A 16,642-nucleotide genomic window follows, 5' to 3' on the forward strand; every position below is an offset into this window, starting at 1 on the left:
ATATTATTAGTTATAAAATAAAGTTGTAATATTTAATAATGTTGGCTTTAAAATAGTGATATATATTATATGGGTATGAAACATTATGTTTACCTGCTAATACATTAGTAAATATTGATATATATTATATGGGTATGAAACATTATGTTTACCTGCTAATACATTAGTAAATATTGATATATATTATATGGGTATGAAACATTATGTTTACCTGCTAATACATTAGTAAATATTGATATATATTATATGGGTATGAAACATTATGTTTATCTGCTAATACATTAGTAAATACTGATATATATTATATGGGTATGAAACATTATGTTTATCTGCTAATACATTAGTAAATACTGATATATATTATATGGGTATGAAACATTATGTTTATCTGCTAATGCATTAGTAAATATTGATATATATTATATGGGTATGAAACATTATGTTTATCTGCTAATACATTAGTAAATATTGATATATATTATATGGGTATGAAACATTATGTTTATCTGCTAATACATTAGTAAATACTGATATATATTATATGGGTATGAAACATTATGTTTATCTGCTAATGCATTAGTAAATACTGATATATATATTATATGGGTATGAAACATTATGTTTACCTGCTAATACATTAGTAAATAGTGATATATATTATATGGGTATGAAACATTATGTTTACCCGCTAATACATTAGTAAATAGTGATATATATTATATGGGTATGAAACATTATGTTTACCTGCTAATACATTAGTAAATACTGATATATATTATATGGGTATGAAACATTATGTTTACCTGCTAATACATTAGTAAATACTGATATATATTATATGGGTATGAAACATTATGTTTATCTGCTAATACATTAGTAAATACTGATATATATTATATGGTTATGAAACATTATGTTTATCTGCTAATACATTAGTAAATACTGATATATATTATATGGGTATGAAACATTATGTTTACCTGCTAATACATTAGTAAATATTGATATATATTATATGGGTATGAAACATTATGTTTATCTGCTAATACATTAGTAAATACTGATATATATTATATGGGTATGAAACATTATGTTTACCTGCTAATACATTAGTAAATACTGATATATATTATATGGGTATGAAACATTATGTTTACCTGCTAATACATTAGTAAATATTGATATATATTATATGGGTATGAAACATTATGTTTACCTGCTAATACATTAGTAAATACTGATATATATTATATGGTTATGAAACATTATGTTTACCTGCTAATACATTAGTAAATATTGATATATATTATATGGGTATGAAACATTATGTTTATCTGCTAATACATTAGTAAATACTGATATATATTATATGGTTATGAAACATTATGTTTACCTGCTAATACATTAGTAAATACTGATATATATTATATGGTTATGAAACATTATGTTTATCTGCTAATACATTAGTAAATACTGATATATATTATATGGTTATGAAACATTATGTTTATCTGCTAATGCATTAGTAAATACTGATATATATTATATGGGTATGAAACATTATGTTTATCTGCTAATACATTAGTAAATACTGATATATATTATATGGTTATGAAACATTATGTTTATCTGCTAATACATTAGTAAATATTGATATATATTATATGGGTATGAAACATTATGTTTACCTGCTAATACATTAGTAAATATTGATATATATTATATGGGTATGAAACATTATGTTTACCTGCTAATACATTAGTAAATATTGATATATATTATATGGGTATGAAACATTATGTTTACCTGCTAATACATTAGTAAATACTGATATATATTATATGGGTATGAAACATTATGTTTACCTGCTAATACATTAGTAAATATTGATATATATTATATGGGTATGAAACATTATGTTTATCTGCTAATACATTAGTAAATACTGATATATATTATATGGGTATGAAACATTATGTTTACCTGCTAATACATTAGTAAATACTGATATATATTATATGGGTATGAAACATTATGTTTACCTGCTAATACATTAGTAAATATTGATATATATTATATGGTTATGAAACATTATGTTTACCTGCTAATACATTAGTAAATACTGATATATATTATATGGGTATGAAACATTATGTTTATCTGCTAATACATTAGTAAATACTGATATATATTATATGGGTATGAAACATTATGTTTATCTGCTAATACATTAGTAAATACTGATATATATTATATGGGTATGAAACATTATGTTTACCTGCTAATACATTAGTAAATACTGATATATATTATATGGGTATGAAACATTATGTTTACCTGCTAATACATTAGTAAATATTGATATATATTATATGGTTATGAAACATTATGTTTACCTGCTAATACATTAGTAAATACTGATATATATTATATGGGTATGAAACATTATGTTTACCTGCTAATACATTAGTAAATACTGATATATATTATATGGTTATGAAACATTATGTTTACCTGCTAATACATTAGTAAATACTGATATATATTATATGGGTATGAAACATTATGTTTACAGATATTTACAATTAAATAAGAAAAAAGTAAACTGCCCAACACTGCTTTTCAAAAATGGCATCAGTTTAATGGGATAGAAAGATCAAAATTCAAACGTGCATGAATGTGTTTTAGTTTTAAATAGAAGAATCTGTGCAATAGACTTCCATTATCAAAAATGCTTCCAGTAGAAGCTGTTACTGTTTCGGCAGCATACGCACATATGCTACATGTGTCTAGAGGATCAGGATTGGTTGTTGCATTGTGTACGTTAAGCAGTCAAGACACTGCTGACTCTGAGAATGCGTTTGAATGCTAGTGCACAGGGCAGACAAAGCATATGTGCGTATGCTGCTGGGGGAAAAACTAATACATTTTACTAGAAGCTTTTTTTGTAAGGGAAGTATATTGCAGACTAAAATGTGCCTATATTATAGAATGAGGTGGAATGCCAGGGCCACAACATTTCTATGTGTTTATTTGTCAGTATCTTTCTCTTTTGGTCTCCAGTAATGTCATTCCCAGCAGAAGGTGTTGAATTAGGATTCAGAAACCACATTGAAGACGTGCGCTCCTTTCTAGATTCAAGGCATTTGGACCATTACACAGTATTTAACCTGTCACAGAAGTCTTACCGTAGTGCCAAGTTTCACAACAGGGTACGTTCTTAGCGATCACACGGCAAATAGAATTACTGGCTATTTAATGTTGGTCAAATCCCTAAGGTGCTCCATTAAGAGTTTATAAAGAAACCTTTTTTTGATAGCATGTGCCAAAGCTGATGACAATCTTCTAAAAAAATCTCAAGTACCTATGGTGCCTTTGAAGAAATATTTCCATTAATCTTCTCTTATATATCCATAATCTCTGTTAATAATTAAAATCTTTATTGTTTATATATAGCATGGCTTTATAAGAAACTTAATTCAATTTCTTCAATTGCAACCGTTGACACCAAGTAGTATTTGTAGCTTAGAGGCTTAGAGCTAGCATATTCTGTTTTTAGTAACATCTTGGGCATTAATGCCATAAGTTTATCACCTACCTTACGCTGTTGTGCAAACTTTGTAGTTATGGCAGCCGATTAGAAACATAGAAACATAGATATTGACGGCAGATAAGAGCCATAGGCCCAGCAAGTCTGCCCGACCTTACCTAACAGTATAAACTTATCTAGTTCGTAGGATAGCCTTATGCTTGTCCCATGCATTTTTAAAGTCCCCCACAGTGTTTGTTGCTACTACCTCTTGAGGAAGTTTATTCCATACATCAATCACTCTTTCTGTAAAGAAGCTTCCTCAAATTACTCCTGAATCTAGTACCCTTTAGCTTGAGATCATGACCCCTTGTTCTTGAATTTTCCATTTTATGTAAAATACCCACAGCCTCAGTTTTACTAAACCCTTTAATGTACTTGAAAGTTGCTATCATATCACCTCTTTCCCTTCTCTCCTCTAAGCTATACATGTTTAGGTCATTGAGCCTATCCTGGTAAGTTTTATTTTTTAGACCATGTACCATTTTGGTAGCCCTCCTTTGCACAGATTCAAGTTTGTTAATATCCTTCTGAAGATATGGTCTCCAGAACTGCACACAATACTCAAGATGAGGCCTAACTAATGATCTATAAAGTGGCATAAGAACCTTACTATTTCTGCTGCAAATACCTCTACCAATACATCCAAGCATTCTGCTGGCCTTAGTCGCTGCATTACTACATTGTTTACTAAGTTTTAAATCATCTGAAATAATAATTCCCAAGTCCTGTTCCTCGTCTGTAACAGTCAGTAAAGTGTCATTGAGTCTGTAATTAACATTTGGATTTTTCTTCCCTAAATGCATTATTTTACACTTTGCTGTGTTAAACTTTAGATCCCAGTCGTTTGTCCAATCCTCCAATTGTTGTATATCACTTCTCATTTTGTCTACCCCCCTGGAACATCCACTCTGTTGCAAATTTTTGTATCATCTGCAAAGAGACATACTTTCCCCTGTAGCCCTTTGCTGATTACTGATATTAACACCTAACATCCAATTGTAATTGATTAGAATTCCTGTGCAAATACTTTCTATGATAGCTGTGTTGATTTTTGGCTTTTTTTGGTTGATTTTTGGCAGTGTTTTTCAACCCTTTTACAGCAAATAACCTTATTGTTCTAAACTTTCCCCAGTTGCAACTAACATACGATTACGAGTTTTGAGCGCTATAAGGAAATTAAGGAACGCAACAAAAGTGGCGTTATTTAATCCCTTATAGCGCTGCCATTACAAGTTTTTAAAAACCTGGCTTGTGCGGGCTATATGTGGTTTTTAAGCTCCATACCGCACCAAAAAACAAGCGCTGATTTGACGTTTTTGTGCACGCTTTCCCCATAGACATCAATGATCAATGGGGGGAGCGGGTAAGAAAAAAGTCTAACACCTGTGATCGCGGAAGGTAAAGCTCCGTAACGCAGCCCCATTGATATCTATGGGGAAGAAGAAAATACCATTTAAACCTAACACGCTAACATAAACCTCACGTTTAAATACCCCTAATCTACTGCCCCCAACATCGCCAATGCCTGCCTACAGTTATTAACCCCTAATCTGCTGCTCCCGATATCACCGCCACCTAAATAAAGGTATTAACCCCTAATCTGCTGCTCCAGATATCGCCACCACTATACTAAAGTTATTAACCCCTATTCCGCCGCATCCCAACATCGCCCACACTATATTAAAGTTATTAACCCCTATTCTGCCGCTCCCTGACATTGCCGCAACTAAAGTTATAAACCCCTAAACCGCCAGCCCCCCCACATCGCAACAACCTAAATTAAACTATTAACCCCTAAATCTAACCCTAACGTAACCCAAACGTAACCCTAACACCCCCTAACTTTAACATAATTAAAATAGAGCTAAATTAAACTTACAATTATTAACAAAATAAACATATTAACCCCTAAACCACCAGCCCCCCACATCGCAACAACCAAAATTAAACTATTAACCCCTAAACCTAAGCCTAACCCTAACGTAACCCTAACCCTTACACCCCCTAACTTTAACATAATTAAAATAGAGCTAAATTAAACTTACATATATTAACTAAATAATACCTATTTAAAACTAAATACTTACCTGTGAAATAAAACCTAAGCTAGCTACAATATAACTAATATTTATATTGTAGCTAGCTTGGGTTTTATTTTTATTTCATAGGTAAGTTTGTATTTATTTTAAGTACGTAGACTAGTTAGTAAACAGTTATTAACTATTTACTAACTACCTAGTTAAAATAAATACAAACTTACCTATGAAATAAAACCTAAGCTACAAAAACACAGAATTATCCCCCCCAAAAAATTATTCCTATTCTAATACCCTTTAAAGAAATCTAGAATAAACTACCAAGGGCCCTTAAAAGGGTCTTTTGGGGGCCCTTAAAATGGCCTTTTGTAGGGCATTACCCTAAGTTAAACAGCTCTTTTGCTACAAAAACAAACAAACACCCCTTAACAGTATACAAACCCCCACCCCCCAAACTACCAAGGGCCCTTAAAAGGGCCTTTTGTAGGGAATTGCCCTAAAGATAATAGCTCTTTTCCTACAAAAGAAAAACAAACACCCTCTAAAAAATACATTACACAAAATAACAAACAAATTATCAAAAAAACATAAAAAAAATTCCTTTTCTAATACCCATTAAAAAACAAAACAAAAATAAAAACCTAATCTAGAATAAACTACCAATGGCCCTTAAAAGGGCTTTTTGTAGGGCATTGCCCTAAAGATATCAGCGCTTTTTGTGAAAAAAATAAAATAAATACCCACCAACATTACAACCCCCCCACCCCAAACCAACAAAATAAAAATATCTAAAAAACCTAAGCTACCCATTGCCCTGAAAAGGGCATTTGGATGGGCATTGCCCTTAAAAGGGCATTTAGCTATTTTGCTGCCCAAACCCTAATCTAAAAATAAAACCCACCCAAAAACCCTTAAAAACACTAACCCCCGACAATCCCTTGCATTCCTGTTGGCTGAAAAATTTGAATCAGCCAATAGAATGAGAGCTTCTAAAATCCTATTGGCTGTTCAAATCAGCCAATAGGATTTAAGCAGCTCTCATTTTATTGGCTGATTCATCAACCAATAGAATGAGAGCTGCTAAAATCATATTGGCTTTTCACATCAGCCAATAGGATTTTAGCAGCTCTCATATTGGCTGATTCAAATTTTTCAGCCAAAAGGAATGCAAGGGACGCCATCTTGAATCGCGTACTTTGCATTGAAGATTCAGTGTACGGCGGCGATCATATGAAGAGGATGCTCCGCGTCGGATGTCCTCAGGATGGACCCGCTCTGCGCCGCCGGGATCAAGATAGAAGATGCTGTCTGGGTGAAGACTTCTCGCCGCCTGGATGAGGACTTCTCGACCGGGATGAAGATCGTTCAAGCGGGACTTAAAATACTGTAAGTTGATCTTCAGGGGTTAGTGTTAGGTTTTTTTTGTTTTTTGGGTGGGTTTTATTTTAAGTTTAGGGTTTGGGTATGTAAAAGAGCTAAATGCCCTTTTAAAGGCAATGCCCATCTAAATGCTCTTTTCAGGGCAGCTTAGGTTTTTTTAGAGTTAGGTTTTTTATTTGGGGGGGTTTGTTGGGTGGTGGGTTTTACTCTTGGGGGGGGTCTTTGTATTTTTTTTTTACAGGTAAAATAGCTAATATCTTTGGGGCAATGCCCCACAAAAGGCACTTTTAAGGGCCATTAGTAGTTTATTGTAGGCTAGGCTTTTTTTTAATTTTGGGAGGACTTTTTTATTTGTATAGGGCTATTAGATTAGGTGTAATTCTTTTTTATTTTTGATAGTTTCGTTATTTTTTGTAATTTTTTGTAATTTAGTATTTTTTATTTTTTGTAATTTAGTATTTTTTTTGTATTTAGATACTTTGTAATTTTTAGAGTAGTGTTAGGATTTTTTAATGTGTAGTTTAGTTTATTTAATTGGTAGTTAGTTTAATTTTAGTTTAATAATTATATTAGTTTAATTGTTAGTTTAAACTTTTTTTTAATTTGACAGGTAAATTTTAATTTAATTTAAGCTAGGGAAATTGTAATTTTAATATAACATTAGGGGGACGTTAGGTTTAGGGGTAACTAGTTTAAATTAGTTTATTGCGATGTGGGGGCTTTCAGTTTAGAGGTTAATAGTTTAATTTATTATATTTTGTTGTTGGGGCTTTCGGTTTAGGGGCTAATAGGTTTATTATAGTGGCGGTGGTGTAGGGCTTAATAACTTTAGTATAGTGGGGGCGATGTCGGGAGTGGCAGATTAGGGGTTAGTAAGTTTAATATAGTGTTTGCGTTGCGGAGCCGGGAGGGCCTCGGTTTAGGGGTTAAGAGGTAGTTTATGGTTGTTTAGTGTACATTGTAGCAGTTTAGTTATGAGTTTTATGTTACAGATTTGTAGAGTAACACTCATAACTACTGACTTTAGATGACGTTTCGGATCTTGTCGTTTTTAGGCTATAACAGTTTTTTTAGCCAGAACGCAAAACTCGTAATACCAGCGCTATGGGAATCCCATTAAAAAACGTCATTTTTAAGAGTGCAGTACTGACTTTGCATTACAGGCTAAAAGGCTTGCGGTACACCTATACCGACAAGACTTGTAATGGCTGCGGTGCTGTTTTAACGCTAAAAATACCATATTTTCAGCGTTAAGAGCCGTAACGCACAACTCGTAATCTAGCTGTAATTGATTTAAAACTCTCATCCAAGCAAAGATAAACTCAGATAATTTTATTATTGTATCTCCGTCCGCCCCTAACTAGACTGCTGTCTTTTTCTTCAGCGCCGTATGATTGGATAACGCACCCAAGAAAAAGACAGCATCTAGTGGAGAGCAGTAAGAAAATGATTTCTGATTAAAGCATGAACCGAGCATGAAAAGTAACAACTAGTAAATTAAGGTTGAAATAATAAAATCTCTCCTTCAGATCTGGATTGTTAGTGATATTTTAGATGGAGTTTATTTCATCAGTTGTAATGAAGTTGCGCTATAACTTACTTTCCTTCTTAATATGCGGAAAGTCCACGGTATCATTCCTTATTGTTGGGAATTCAGAACCTAGCCACCAGGAGGAGGCAAAGACACCCCAGCCAAAGGCTTACATACTCCCCTCACTTCCCTTATACTCCAGTAATTCTTTGCATTTCGTCACAGGAGGTTGGCAGAGAAGTGTCAGAAGATTCGGAGTAGTTCCTTATTAAGGGTATCTACCCTTCGAAATGGGACTGGAGTTTTAAGTAGTCTTGTCAGCCTCTCAGTGAGAGCATTGACAAAAGTTAGGGTCTGGAGATGCAAGGAGAGGCTTTCTGCGAACCCATCCAGACTTGTATTAACAGCTCCTAAGCAATCAGTGTTGACGAATTTCACTGCCTGCTTCCATCACTCAAGTTCATGTCAGGAGCGATGCTACAAGACTATGTTTCTGTTCCACTGCATAGATTCCAGTAAGATCGTTTAATTTTTTATGCACATATAACATAAGAAGACAGGGTCACAGTGTGGCTCCTTTTACCTGTATGGAATCAAGGGTTAATATCTCCGGAGGGGGATTATTGAACAGGGGGAATTAATCACATAATTTTATTTTATTATGTTTATGCTGTGACATGTGTGAGATGAGGCTCAGGCAGATGTGGGAACGTACAGGTTTTACTTTCGTTTTGGTAAGCTGCGCAGCCTGAAAGACTTGGCACGCTTTTTCCTATGGCAGGGGCGATCCTGCATTGCGCACCACGTGACCAGGTGTGGTCACACTGATTTTCTGTTTCCTGACCGTGCAGTTTACAGGAGACAAAGCGGTTTCTCTGTTGGGCCTGGGTCATAAGAGGTGGTGAGTGCCCCAGCCATTGGGGGGTATAAAGGTGCTGTTTTATCCTATTAGCAATAGTCTGCTTTATAAGCGCAAGCTATGGAGGATTCTGATGCGTTAGAGGGTACTCCCTCTTTACCTAACCTGTCTATATATTGTGAGGAGGCCACGGTATACCCACCTGCTCAATTATGTTCCTCATGCCTGGATAATGTAATCATGTCAAAAAAAAGTTAATATGTTTAGTACCACTGTGCTGTCCACCTCTGAGGAGTCTCCGTCCCATGAGGTGTGCACCCTACAGTCATATCCCAATACACATGCAGCTTCCTGTAGCACTCCTAAGCCTCCATCTGAAGGGGCCTTTTACCGCCAGACTTTGCTGAGCAGTTACAAACGGTAGTGTCTGCCTCCTTTAGTGCTTTACCTCGCCCCTGCTACGCGCAAGCGAAAGGTCAATTATTGCTTTCCTTCCCAGGGGTCATCTACTAGTTTGTTGGATTTATCTGATACAAGATTATCCGCTGATGAAGACGCCTCTGATACTTCAGAGAATGCTCTTTCTGGGTCGGAATCTGCTGTCTCTAAGCCTCCAGCTGCGGAGGAACCAGACTTTAGATTTAGGATTGAACATTTACGCTTTCTGCTAAAGGAAGTTTTGGCTACTTTAGAGGTCCCAGAGCCTAAATTGCCTGAGGAACCTTTGATTCCTAAATTAGATAAGGTCTACGAGGACAGGGTTGTACCACAGACTTTCCCGGTTTCCATAAAGATGGGAAACATTAGTAAGAATGAATGGGAAAGACTTGGTTCTTCATTTTCCCCTTCTTCTTTCTTTAAAAAATGATTCCCGGGTTCCGGATTCTCAATTGGAGTTGTGGGGTTCCATCCCAAAGGTGAATGGCGCTATCTCCATGCTTGCTAAGCGTACTACTATCCTGCTTGAGGATAGTTCGTCGTTTAAAGAGCCCATGGATAAAAAGCTAGGAACTCTGTTAAGAAATATGTTTCAACATACGCAATATTTGTTTCAACCAGCAGCGGCGGTTGCTGCGGTTGCTGGAGCGGCTACCTACTGGTGTGACTCCTTATCTGAGTTGATCGAGGTGGAGGGTCTGATGAAACAGTGTGTAACACTGAGAAACGCGTTGCTGTTGTTTTTATTGTGGAATAAATTTTATCTTACTTTTTAACTCTCTATCTGCTGCATTATTGTTATTTTGGCCTAGGCCAAATATATCAATTTACAACCTATTTGGAGCTCCTGGATCTTTGGTGTGAGCAATTTGACACTGACTTGCTCCCATTACACCACCTTTGGGCTTCCCTGGACTCTCCCTGGCGAGACGAGGAATTCCTTCTGGCGACTCTTTCCTACGGAGGTCTACCGGACGACGTGTGGTTCCGGACTGCGAATACTGCACATTTGTGCTTTATACTGTGTGAGTAGGATTCCTGTGATCCCATTGTTGCCCTTACCTATATTTTATGACCTGCACTATGTGGCGCCCTCTATCCTTTCCTTCCTAGATTTTTCATCCGTGTTGCGGCATAACACCCTGGAGGAGTGGCCTACACTCTCTTGGAATACTGCTGTTCATCTGCCAGCTTTTGGAACTACTAATTGCGTATTGCAGGACTTTGCATCAGAACATATACACTGGATTACACAGTTTGTATATATGCATATATTGTTTTCTCCACTTTGGAGTGCCATTACATTGTTGCTTTAATATCATTGCTATAATACTGTTGTTGCTATTTGCTACATTAACCAATTCGATTTTTACAGCACATATATCAATAATTTTCTCTATTTCTGTAATATTAATCCTAGGCGCATCTTATAAGTGCTCTAGTGACGTTGTTATCACTTAAGCACTAGTTGTGGTGATCCAAGAAAGAATTAAGGCCTTAAGGGTAGCTAATTCTTTTATTTGAAATGCAAATATGCAGATTATTCGCCTGAATGCTAAGACTTTAGGTTTTTCTGTTCAAGCCCGTAGGGCACTATGGCTGAAGTCCTGGTCTGTGGACAAGACTTCGAAGTCAAGACTTCTTTCCCTTCCATTTAAAGGAAAGATTCTCTTTGGTCCAGGCCTGGACTCCATTATCTCCACGATTACAGGAGGCAAGGGTGCCTTTTTACCGAAGGTTAAGAAGAACAAAACTAAAGGACAAGGTCCTAATTTTCGTTCCTTTCATTCGGATAAATCCCAACGTCAGCAGCCCTCCGCAAAGCTTGAGCAATCCAAGGGGACTTGGAAGCTGGCTCAGTCCTGGAATAAGTCCAAGCAAAACAAGAAGCCTGCCGAGACAAAGTTCATGAAGGGGTGGCCCCCAATCCGGCTATGGATCTGGTAGGGGGCAGACTATCGCTCTTTTCGGACACTTAGTTTGGGGACGTGCAAGACCCGTGGGTCCTGGAGGTCATCACTCAAGGGTACAGGATATGTTTTAAGTCTCATCCACCAAGGGGCAGATTCCTATTGTCAAACCTGTCTTCAAGGCCAGCAAAACGAGAAGCCTTTCTGGGGTGCGTGACGGATCTATCCTCCCTGGGAGTCATTGTCCCGGGTCCTCTTGCGGAAAGAGGTCTAGGATACTATTCAAACCTGTTTGTGGTTCCGAAGAAGGAGGGAACCTTCCTCCTGATTCTGGACCTAAAGTGTTTAAACAAATTTCTATCTGTCCCCTCGTTCAAGATGTAGACAATAAGGTGACAATCCCTAGCAATGAGGGAAGTATCTCGGATTCTGGAATGGGCGGGGGCCCACAACTGCTCGCTGTCAGCGATCCACATTCCGGGTGTGGACAACTGGGAAGAGCGATTTCCTCAGCAGACAATCCTTTCATCCGGGGGAATGGTCTCTCCATCCCGAGGTGTTTGCAGAGATTTGCATCAGATTAGGGCCCCCGGAGATAGATCTCATGTCGTCCCAGATCAATTCCAAGCTACCCAGATATGGGTCGCAGTCCAGGGATCCTCAGGCGGAGCTAATAGATGCATTAGCAGTGCCTTGGAAGTTCAATCTAATTTACATTTTTCCACTGTTACCACTTCTCCCTCATGTAGTGGCCCGCATCAAGCAGGGGCAAGCATCAGTGATACTGGTCGCTCCATCAGGGCCGTGAAGGATGTGGTTCACGGACCTGGTGGGGATGTCCTCAGCTCCTTCATGGAGGTTACCTTGTCGCAGGGATCTGCTGGAACAGGGTCTCTTTGTTCATCAAAATCTAGATTCTCTCAGGCTGACTGCGTGGAGATTAAACGCTTAGTTATAGCCAAGAGAGGTTTCTCTGAGAGGGTTATTGACCCTCTCATTCAGGCTTGTAAGCCTGTTACTAGTCGCATCTACCATAAGGTGTCGAGAGCTTACTTGTTCTGGTGTGAGGAGCGTGGTTTCACCTGGCATAAGGTCAAGGCTGCCAGGATTCTTTCCTTTCTCCAGGAGGGTCTGGAGAAGGGCCTTTCTGCCAGTTCCCTGAAGGGACAAATTTCGTCCCTTTCTGTTTTACTGCACAAGAGGCTTGCAGAGCTTTCTGACGTGCAATCCTTCATTGAGGCTCTGATCAGGATCAAACCGGTGTTTAGATCTAACGCTCCACCTTGGAGTTTGAATCTTGTTCTTAAGTTTTTGCAACGGGCTCCATGTGAGCCTATGCATTCGATTGACATTAAAATGTTGTCCTGGAAGGTTCTTTTTCTATTGGCTATTGCGTCGGCACGCTGAGTTTCTGAAATGGCTGGTTGAGGAGCTTTATACGTTTAGCTTACTAATCAGCGGGACTTAGACCTCCTCAGAGGATTACGGCTCATTCCACTAGAGCGGTGGCTTCCTCTTTGGCCTTTAAAAATGAGGCATCTATGGATCAGATTTGTAAGGCGGCTACCTGGTCCTCCTTACATACTTTTTCAAAATTTTACAAATTTTACGTTTTTGCTTCGGCTGAAGCAGCTTTTGGGAGAAAGGTTTTTGCAGGCTGTGATGCCCTCAGATTAGGGTCCGTCTTTTCTTTTATCCCTCCCGTTATCATTCAGTGTCCTTTAGAGCTTGGGTATAGTTTTCCGAACAGTAAGAAATGATGCTGTGGACTCTCCTCATATTAAGAAGGAAAACCTAAATTATGCTTACCTGATAATTTCATTTCCTTCTGTATGAGGAGAGTCATGGCCCCTGCCCGTATATTCCGATGGGCGGACCAAAATTTAGTTTTTCTCTTCCAGCACCATTTATACCCTGATATTTCTCCTACTGTTCCTTGTTCCCTTGGCAGAATAACTGGGGTATGAGGGAAGTGGGTGGAGTATTTAAGCCTTTGGCTGGGGTTCTATGCCTCCTCCTGGTGGCCAGGTTCAGTATTCCCAACAGTAAGGAATGATGCCGTGGATTCTCCTCATACAGAAGAAAATGAAATTATCAGGTAAGCATAATTTATGTTTTTTAATATAGATATGAAATTCAAATTCCCTGCGCTCCACCACCCACTTCAAAAGTAAATTTGTTGTGTGAGCTAAAGGATTGAATTGTTCTACAATCAGTGCTCTCCCCATATGGCACTTTTGTTGTAGCTAGAGCGCTGATTGGAGAACAGATCAAACCTTTAGCTCACAAAAAAAAATTACTTTTGAAGTTGGTGGCGGAGTTCAGGGTATTTGAATTTAATATCTATATTAAAAAGTAAAATTATAGCAAATCTTTGTTACAACGGATGAATTAAACTCCATCTAAAAAATCACTAACACCCCAGATCTGTTTTATAAAGAGGAAAATTTACCATCACTTTAAGAGGCAATTATAACAAATTTGTTTTGCATCTATGAACAAACATACGGCTAGATTACGAGTTTTGCATTAGAGGCTGTGCGGTGCTAACGAGCAGTTTTTTCTCACTGCTCACTTACATGCAGCGCTGGTATTACAGATTTTTACAAACCCAGCAAGAAGTGAGCGTTGAGCAAAATTGAGCTCCATACCGCACTACAATACCAGCGCTGCTTAAGTCAGCGGTGAGCTGGTGTAACGTGCTCGTGCACGTTTTCTCCATAGGAATCAACGGGGAGAGCCGGCTGAGAAAAAGTCTAACACCTGCCAAAAAGCAGCGTAAAACTCAGTAACGCAGCTCCATTGATTCCTATGGGGAAATAAAAGTTATGTTTACACCTAACACCCTAACATGAACCCCGAGTCTAAACACCCCTAATCTTACACTTATTAACCCCTAATCTGCCGCCCCCGACATCTCCGACACCTGCATTATATTTATTAACCCCTAATCTGCCGCCCCCGACATCGCAGCCACCTACATTATATTTATTAACCCCTAATCTCCCTCCCCCAATGTCGCCGCAACCTAACTACACTTATTAACCCCTAATCTGCAGCCCCCAATGTCGCCACCACTATAATAAACATATTAACCCCTAAACCGCCGCACTCCCGCCTCACAAACATTAGTTAAATATTATTAAAATCTGCCGTCCCTAACATCGCCGCCACCTACCTACATTTATTAACCCCTAATCTGCCGCCCCCAATGTCGCCGCCAATATACTAAATGTATTAACCCCTAAACCTAAGCCTAACCCTAACACCTCGTAACTTAAATATAATTACAATAAATCTAAATACAAATTTATATTTTTACCTAAATAATTCCTATTTAAAACTAAATACTTACCTGTAAAATAAACCCTAAGCTAGCTACAATATAACTAATAGTTACATTGTAGCTATCTTAGGGTTTATTTTTATTTTACAGGCAAGTTTGTATTTATTTTAACTAGGTAGAATAGTTACTAAATAGCTATTAACTATTTACTACCTACCTAGCTAAAATAAATACAAATTTACCTGTAAAATAGAACCTAACCTAACTTACAATTACACCTAACACTACACTATAATTAAATAAATTACATACAATTAGCTAAAGTACAAAAAAAAGCAAAACACTAAATTACAGAAAATAATAAACAAATTACAAGATATTTAAACTAATTACACCTAATTTAATAGCACTATCAAAATAACCCCCCCCCCAAAAAAAAACAAAAAAAACCCTAGCCTAAACTAAACTATCAATAGCCCTTAAAAGGGCCTTTTGCGGGGCATTGCCCCAAATTAATCAGCTCTTTTACCTGTAAAATAAAAAATACAAACAACCCCCCCAACAGTAAAACCCACCACCCACACAACCAACCCCCCAAATAAGGGCATTTGGATGGGCATTGCCCTTAAAAGGGCAGTTAGCTCTATTGCAGGCCCAAACCCTAACCTAAAAATAAAGCCCCCCCAATACACCCTTAAAAAAACCTAACACTAACCCCCTGAAGATCGACTTACTGTTCTGAAGACCAGACATCCATCTTCAAGGAAGCGGCAGAAGTCTTCATCCAACCGGGCCGAAGTCTTCATCCAAGCCGGGCGAAGAGGTCCTCCAGACGGCATCTTCTATCTTCATCCATCCGACGCGGAGCGGGTCCATCTTCAAGACATCCGACGCGGAGCATCCTCTTCATCCAGAGTCTTCTTACTGAATGACGGTTCCTTTAAATGACGTCATCCAAGATGGCTTCCCTTAGATTCCGAATGGCTGATAGAATTCTATCAGCCAATCTGAATTAAGGTAGAAAAAATCCTATTGGCTGATGCAATCAGCCAATAGGATTGAGCTTGCATTCTATTGGCTGTTCCAATCAGCTAATAGAATGCGAGCTCAATCCTTGAGGATGGATGTCCGTTCTTCAGAACAGTAAGTCGATCTTCAGGGGGTTAGTGTTAGGTTTTTTTAAGGGTGCATTGGGTGGGTTTTATTTTTAGGTTAGGGTTTGGGCCTGCAATAGAGCTAACTGCCCTTTTAAGCGATGTCCGGAGCGGAAGGGGTTAAAAAATTTATTTTAGTATTTGCGATGCGGGAGGGCCTCGGTTTAGGGGTTAATAGGTAGTTTATGGGTGTTAGTGTACTTTTAAGCACTTAAGTTATGAGTTTTATGCTACGGCGTTGTAGTGTAAAACTCATAACTACTGACTTTAGAATGCATTAGGGATCTTGGAGGTAGAGGGTGTACCGCTCACTTTTTGGCCTACCAGGACAGACTCGTAATACCAGCGCTATGGAAGTCCCATAGAAAAAAGACTTTATGAAGTTTACGTAAGTCGTTTTGCGGTAAGGCCAAAGAAGTGTGCGGTGCCCCTAAACCTCCAAGACTCGTAATAGCA

General features: G+C 37.8%; 1 protein-coding gene across 1 annotated transcript in view; it reads left to right on the forward strand.

Moving 5' to 3' along the window:
• Positions 1-16,642, forward strand: part of DNAJC6 (DnaJ heat shock protein family (Hsp40) member C6) — a 328,505-nt gene that overhangs the window by 53,740 nt on the left and 258,123 nt on the right. Inside the window, exon 4 of the mRNA XM_053693681.1 lies at positions 3,064-3,212. Coding sequence (XP_053549656.1) covers positions 3,064-3,212 — 149 coding nt within the window. The remainder of the gene's footprint in view (positions 1-3,063; positions 3,213-16,642) is intronic.

This window comes from Bombina bombina, chromosome 10 (genome assembly GCF_027579735.1).
Source record: "Bombina bombina isolate aBomBom1 chromosome 10, aBomBom1.pri, whole genome shotgun sequence".
Lineage (NCBI taxonomy): Eukaryota > Metazoa > Chordata > Amphibia > Anura > Bombinatoridae > Bombina > Bombina bombina.